The sequence below is a fragment of the Gossypium hirsutum genome, chromosome D11 (assembly GCF_007990345.1).
Source record: "Gossypium hirsutum isolate 1008001.06 chromosome D11, Gossypium_hirsutum_v2.1, whole genome shotgun sequence".
Classification (NCBI taxonomy): domain Eukaryota; kingdom Viridiplantae; phylum Streptophyta; class Magnoliopsida; order Malvales; family Malvaceae; genus Gossypium; species Gossypium hirsutum.
Genome location: NC_053447.1, coordinates 56,876,435 through 56,884,382, shown reverse-complemented (window position 1 = coordinate 56,884,382; position 7,948 = coordinate 56,876,435). Strand labels below are relative to the sequence as shown.

Sequence of the window (7,948 nt, the reverse complement as noted above, 5' to 3'; positions counted from 1 at the left end):
ATAGCAACATCATCAAAATCATATCATTTATTCAGGCAATGCAATATTCATGTTGGCTTACTCAAATTTTCCCATTGTCCCATTTAGACAATATACTTATGCATACATTCTATGTTTTCTAGATAACTTTACTTATCCATTCATTTATTTAAATTAATTCATGTTCATGACATCATATAAGACCAAACAAACACAGATATTTGCATCACAATCACAACTTTCATTTCGTGCATCATCATGTGCATATCATTACAATCATATAATTCAGTCCAACAATTTAACATAGATAAGTTCATTTCATTATAATCCTTTATCTCATAAAAATTATATATCATTAACATTCATCAACATTCAACGTCCAATCAAGGCTAGGACATTTTCATTCGTATCATGATATTATGACCTTTATTCATACCTCTACTACTTTCTATTTTTTTCCGTTCATCTTATCAAGTAAGCCACATACACTACATCATATGAGTATTAAGCAAATATGGATATTTATCATAACATGAACTTTCATCTCACATATTATCACATATGTATCATAAACTTTTATTCATACTTTTCTGAACCGACACTTATCATAATCATAACTTTACTCAAATACCTTCACATAATATTGAACATGGTCAGCGCATCTCGGTTGGAGAGTACCCTGTATAAATAAGACGGTACTTATACGCGTCGGAAAACATCACACTATCACAGATCAGTGGCATGGCATGTATAGCTAAACTTTTACACATACTAAGTTAGTCCGAGAACCGACTAAACCTGCTCTGATACCAATAAATGTAACGCCCCCTTACTCGAGACCATCGCCGGAGTCGAGCACGAGGCATTACTAAACTTATTTGAGCACTTAAACAAATTCGGACAAGCTGTCCAACTGCATCATAGTTGCTTAAAAATTCATATCTCGAGTTCCGAAACTCGAAATTCAATTCCGTAAATTTTTCCTGAAACTAGACTCATATATCTATCTACTAATTTTTTTTCTAGAATTTTTGGTTGGGCCAATTAGTACAGTTTATTAGTTAAAGTCTCCCCTGTTTCAGGGTTCGACTACTCTGACCTCTGTGTATTATGAATCAGATATCTCCCTGTACAGAGCTTAAATGACTATGCCGTTTGTTTCTAATAAAACTAGACTCAATAAGGAATCTGTACATATAAAGCATGACTTCTAATTATCTTTTTAAAATTTATGGTGAATTTCCAAATTTAGAACAGGGGATCCAGAAATCGCTCTGGCCCTGTTTCACAAAAATTTAAACATCTCATAAAATATAGATCATATACCTGTTTCGCTTCTTCCATATGAAAATAGACTCATCAAGCTTCGATTCCATAACTTATTCATTATTTAATTCCATTTCTACTATTTTTAGTGATTTTTCAAATTCTCATCTCTACTGCTGTCTGAATCTATTTTATGGTAAATTTTACCTATTTCATGGTTTCCATGGATTAACTAGCAATTTGACATACATAACACCAAATATGATCATGATTAGCCATTCCAATGGCTAATCATTACCAAGCATTTTCATACCACTCAATAACCATATCATAAGACCATATATACAAAATGATTATAATGCTATACATGCCATACTCAAAATATACAAGCCATTATGCCAAGATGGTATACGTATAGTGTGAGTGGGCCTCCGACCGTTCCCGATTTCCGAGCTAGCTTGTCAAAACTCGATATAAAATATTAGCAATCGAGCCTATTCCTCGTAAACTTTATTTTTCCCTCGATCACGACTTGAATCTCGTTTCTCTTGATATGGTGTAAAAATATGAAAAACCAGCATAGGAGACCTGGTACGACGTTTCTGGCTGAGAAAGATGAAGAAAATGTCTAGATTTTTCAATTACATCATTATTTAATTACTAACTTTTATGCTATTTCCAATTTTGCCCCTTGTTCACATTGTTTTCTTGCTTATTTCATACCTAAACCGTCCGGCCATTAACCTTTGGGTCTAATTGCTCTTTAAATCCATCTTTTTAAATACTTAAGCTATTTAATCACATCTCACAATTTTACAATTAGTTCAATTTAGTCCTTTTCACCTAATTAACTACCGAAATCTTAAAATTTCTTGACAAAACTTTAATACTAACTTATTTACACTCCATAAATATTTCTAAAAATATTTATGGCTTGGTTTATGAATTCGAGGTCTCGATACCTCATTTTAGACCCAATTTACTTATTAAATTCTTTTCTCTCTTTTTTTTACACAAAATTCACTAATTCAAAATTCTTCTAAATTCACACTTGACTCATAATTATTAATTTATTAAATTTTTAAACATACTTGTCGGATTTAGTGATCTCAAATCACTGTTCCGATATCACTGAAATTTGGGCCGTTACAAATTTAGACTTTAAACAAACATTTAGGGCAAATTTATAAAAAATAAAATGCAAATGGACCAATTAGAATGCACAATTAACTTTGAAGGATCAAAAGGGAAAATAATCCCTCCCTCCAAAACGCTGCACAACAATACGGGTCAGATTGAAACAGTTATAAAACATGTGGCCAAATTTATAAGAAATAAATAATTTAATTTACAAGCACTGTAAAAAGAGAGGACCAGTTTCGAAAATAAACCATTTGAATAAAAAACCTCGTTAATATTAAAAAAATAAGGAAAAAAACATTTCCTTTAAAAACATCTTTATTCCATTTTCTTTTAAGAACAGAGGGGAAAAAGGGGGGATTCTCTGCTAGGTTTTTTCTTAGCACCCTCCCCACACGTCGCCACCGTCAAAGATCCACCGCCGCTAAGCCGTCCCTTGGCCTCCGACGACGCTCCGGCGACACCAGGTAAGCCCCCTTTCTCTCCCTCTTCGTTTATTTTTGTTGTTTTTTTAAAAAAGAAGCAAAAGAAAAGAACAAGGTAAATTAAAAAAAAACAGTAAAAGAACAGAGAAAGAAAACAATATCCCACCTTCAAAAATGTTTCTTTTCGTCTATTTTCTTTTTGATTTCGGTATAAAAATTTTGCTAACCCCATTTACAAAAATCCAATTGGCTTTAATAGCCGAAATAAGGGAATCAAAACTCCCAAAAACTACTCTCTTTTTTCCTTTTTTCCCTTGTATTTTCTGCTATTATCTTTGTTCGTGGTCACGATTTGTTGCAGGTGTGGGCGTTGGAGAACGTGGGTTGTGCGAGGCGATAACCGCTGGAGGAAGAACGTGTGCGGCATTGGGGAGGCTACTTGCTGCTGCAGCACTGATGCGAAGAGGGTTCTTTGATGGGTTTATTGGGCTAGGTTAAATTTGGTTTTAGGCTAATGTAATTGGGTTACAATTTGGGCTTGTAACATTTGTGATTGGGCCACGTGAATTAAGTTTTTAAATGGACTGGGCACCTTTGTTTATTTAGGCGTGGGCTAAAATTGGGTATTATAGTTATAAAATACATAAATTATTTTTATAATAATTTTTTTTGTGATTTATAATATAAGAATTTTTTTGTCATAATTATCTCAAAATCTCATATGTGTTCGTACTTATAATATAATGTTTATAACTTGTATAAAAATAATCGTTTTTAAATTGGATTTGAGTGTAATTACTCCAATTCTCAAGCTCCCCTTAAAAAATAGAAAGTGTAATTAGGGTGCTTCAGTTACATCAATTCAATGGCACCAAAAAAATATAATGGTTACCAAAACATGTCAGTCTTGTATAATTACAAACAATTACATCTAAATTCAATTATTACGTGATTTTCCAAACACTACCTAAACATTTTTTGCTCACAAAGTGCAATTACATTGTAATTCTCTATACTATGTTTTGTAGCATTATTTGTAATTACACAACTACATAATTTTAAATTATAAAAATTATCAATAATACATGAAAAAAAAATTCTATACAAAACTTAAAAATCAAATATATGTATATAATACGTAGTCAAATAAAGTATTTTGATATTACAATCATTAATACAATTAACAAGAAAATAAACATCTTATGTAGTTTTATTTAATTACTCTAACATTTCATTTTTGTTGTGTTATTCTCTCGCTAACATTAAGTATATACTCCTCTTATCAATAAAATTTTTAAATTATTTATATAAAATTAATAAAAATAACATATAATTATATTTTTAAAATAAAATATCTATATCCCAAAATTAAAATACTATTATTGTATAAAAATATTTTTTTAAACTTAAATAAGGCATGTTTAAAAATCTATATAAAGTAATTAAATTTGATATTATTTGTAATTATTTCAATTCTCACCTTCCCCTAAAAATTGCTCAATTCAATAGAACCTATTAATTATAATAATGATTGTATATGTGTAATTATAAGCAATTACATCCAAATACAATTTATTATTAATTTAGAGACGTTCATGGCCCGGGTCGAGCTGAATTTGGGTTGGGTCTAAGCATGATATTAACATACTTTATGTTTGCCTAAACCCGACTTAACTCGAAATATGGGCCTAAAATGTTGTCCAAACCCGCTCATATTATTTTTTATTTAAAAAAATATTTATATTATATTATTTTAATATTTAATAAAATTTTATATATTTTTTATTTATTGAAAGTTATTATATAGTCATTTTAACATTATTTTAATGTTTATATTAGAGTAGTATAATATATTTAGTATTGGTTTTTTTTAATATATTCTAAATAACATAATATAAAGTATTATAAACTTAAAGAGGATTGGGCCGAGCTCGGGCCTCAAATGTTCAAGTTCGAGCCCGACCCATATTTTAAACAGGTCTAATTTTTTTGTCTAAATTCATTTTTCGAGTCTTATATTTTTATCCATAACCTCCCAAATTTCGGATCCGCATGCAGTACTGGAAGAATAACCTGATTATTAATCTCAATCTTTACTAACCTTTTCATGGATAAAGCTTCATCCAATTCCACAATTCCTTCTTAATTGGACTACTCAGATTTGAGCCTTTCCTAATAATAATAATAATAATAATACCAAGAAAATTTAGCAAATATACAGCCAAGTCATATAAACCTTGGGCAAAAGTACTTAAAAAAACTCACTTCAATCCTGTTTTTAGACTGCTTAATCGAAATTACAGAATCCAAAAATTGGCATTCTACTGAACAAAATAAACAGCCCTTGTTTAAAAAAAGTGATGGCCTAAATTCGATGGCAGCTAACAAATTTCCCTACCATTTCGCCCCAAAACTCGTCTCCATATTTATTCCCCCCAGCCTCCAATCCCACTATTTTTCATGCATCTTCCGTATAGAGATTATCGTGGGTGACTCTCGACAGCCAACTATGATGGCTCATTCCAGGATCCTAGAGGTCACACTCCTTTCCGCCGAAGATCTTCTCGAGGTCTACAAAACCATGAAGACCTACGCCATTGTTTGGGTCCAACCCGACCGGAAACTCGCAACCGGTATTGACCAAACCGGCGGAACCCATCCTGCTTGGAATGACAAGTTCTCGTTCCGTGTCGATGACAAGTTTCTTAGCTCCGAGGAGGACGCTAAGATTTTTGTTGAGATTTACGCGGCTGCTTGGGTTAAAGATGCCTTGGTCGGATGCGTTAACGTTAACATCAACGATATTTTCCATTTACGCTCCGTTACCGACTCTAAGATCAACAACAACTCCACGGCTAGAACCGTCACGCTTCAAGTCCGCCGTCCCTCGGGCCGCCCTCAAGGGATTCTCAACATGGAAGTTTCCCTCGTTGATAGTACCATGCGTAGCTTGCCTTTGTTAGAAGAACCTATACCAAAACCAACTGAAAATGATCACCACGAGGACGATGAATCGCAAAACGACAAGCTAAATGTAAACGTTAATGCGAAAATGACCCGTTCACAAAGCGACAGAACCGAGTTAAAAATGGAAGATAACTCAATGGAAAGGCCTGTAAAGGATTCGACTATCAATGGTGGTTTCGATGCCAGTGAGTTGGACGATAAATGCAATGGCAGCATGGTGAATGGTGGTAGCATGGTGAACGGTGGCTCTGTATGTAGCACCGATGTGGGGCCATCAGCTTCCGTGGTAGCCGCCGCCATTGCACATGGCTTGTACAAACCACCGGTAAACAACCAAGTTCAGACGAAAGAAAATTTAAGAATAAAGGAATGGACAAGGAAAGAGAGAGAAGAAGAAGAGCTAGAAATGAAGATAGAGAGGTGGGAAACGAAAATCCCACCGGCGGCAACCGTATCCCGGAAATCGATCAGAGGGAAAAAAGGAAAGGGAGGGAGTACCAAGTTGTTCTCATGTTTTAGTAACTCATTCGGGATTGAGATTTCCATTACTTGTGGAGGAAATGAAGCACAAGGAGGCATTAATGGCAATGGCAGCAATTATAAAGTTTATCATCTAAGCGATGCGGATGATGATTATAGCCAATCTATTGTTTGAATCTTATTCAATTCACATATGGAACAGCAAGAATTCGAAGCTTTAATTTTATTTTTCTGGAAAATATGAGTTATATAGTTGCCTTTTTGGGGTTGGATACACTGTTGTCAAGATGAGAAAAAAAATAAAGAATATAAAAAATACTATAAGATTACAATGAACAAAAAATGAATTAAGTCCATTTTTTTATTCTTTTATTAATTATTATTAATATTTTTTTCCTTTTTATATGTTATTTTATTTTTAAAAATGTTTAAATGCAATTACTTCATTTATTCACTTGTTTTTTTCACTATAAGCAATAAGGACTATGAATAACAAATTTATTTAAAAAAATTTAGTTCCGACTCGAACCGCTGGCATCCGCCACAGGGTAAACCACCGCCTCTCAGGCCACTGATTGATTCTACCATAGAGGCCAACGATAGACATTAACTCCCCCCCCAGAACACAACTTACAACTTTCATCGTATTGTGCTCTCCAAAGAGCAACTCTTCTCAAAATCTCAAAGAGGTTTTTAAAGTTTTTACATAAGTTATATTGTTTTTTATTTTTCAGTTTTCACTTTTAAAACACAACAATAAAATAGGCCTACGGAGACACTTTTTTTTTTACTTAGGATGACGCAAAAAAAGTTGACATAGGCTATCCCGACGATTCTCTAGACACTTCCAAAAACGTCGTTGTTAGCACCGTTAGCATAGGTACCACGAAGCTTTGAAAAACGTGCCGACATAATTCAACATAAGCTGACATTTATTGAAGGGTCGACAAAGACCTAGTTAAGGCCAACCTTTAAAAAAGATTGGGATAGGAGGAAATAGACTACCAAAAAAAGATCGGAATAAAGCATTTATACACCAACTTTAAAAGAGTTGGGATAGATCTCGTCTGCACCAACACCTTACATAGTTGGTTCAGGTCCCATGTTTTTTACGACTGTTTTTCTCAACTTTTGAAGAACCTATTTTGGCGAAATATGAGCAAATTTGTATGTGTTGGGTTTGGACAAGTTTGATACGGTATTAATTGAACAATTAATTAACATAAATTGATCATATTTATGTTGGAATCTGAATAACATCAACTACTCTTCTAATTGCTTCACACTAAAAGCAAACAAGTATTTGATAGTTATCCAAACAATAGATTAACTAAAAGGAGTATAAGAAATGATTTTTGTCTAGCAAAAGGTGTACAGACTCATGTTATGCTTGCTTCATTTGATAAGTTAGATTTTGTTCATGGTTAGACTAACAATATGAAAACCATAAAAAAAAGTCTAGAAATGAACTTGATTAAATAATTAGTTCAAAAACATTTGTTGCTAAAAATTTCTGATATGTTAGAGAACAAAAACGATGGCCTGAGCAAATCATATATTAATCATCACTCTATTCAATCTTCTCCAAGATAAAGCAGATATACCTAACCAAAAACTACAGAAAATAATTTAGAAAGTGATTCGAGTCATCCAAGAAATTTGTAATTTTATGAGCAAGCTTATATCTTAGT

The 7,948-nt window shown here is 32.9% G+C and overlaps 1 protein-coding gene and 1 long non-coding RNA gene across 2 annotated transcripts; both read left to right on the top strand.

The window, feature by feature from the left end:
- Positions 1 to 2,307: 2,307 nt before the first annotated feature.
- Positions 2,308 to 3,511, top strand: LOC107928721 (uncharacterized). Its single transcript, XR_001692689.2, has 2 exons — positions 2,308 to 2,852; positions 3,172 to 3,511. It is a non-coding gene; the product is annotated as an uncharacterized lncRNA (long non-coding RNA).
- A 1,811-nt stretch (positions 3,512 to 5,322) lies between these two features.
- On the top strand, positions 5,323 to 6,432 carry LOC107928729 (uncharacterized). The gene has a single exon (XM_016859986.2). It carries the CDS (start codon positions 5,323 to 5,325, stop codon positions 6,430 to 6,432), a length of 1,110 nt encoding a protein of 369 aa, XP_016715475.2.
- The last annotated feature ends 1,516 nt before the right edge of the window (positions 6,433 to 7,948 follow it).

Excerpts from the sequence above, each read along its gene's own strand:
- LOC107928729 (XM_016859986.2), top strand. The coding sequence starts at position 5,323 with ATGGCTCATTCCAGGATCCTAGAGGTCACACTCCTTTCCGCCGAAGAT.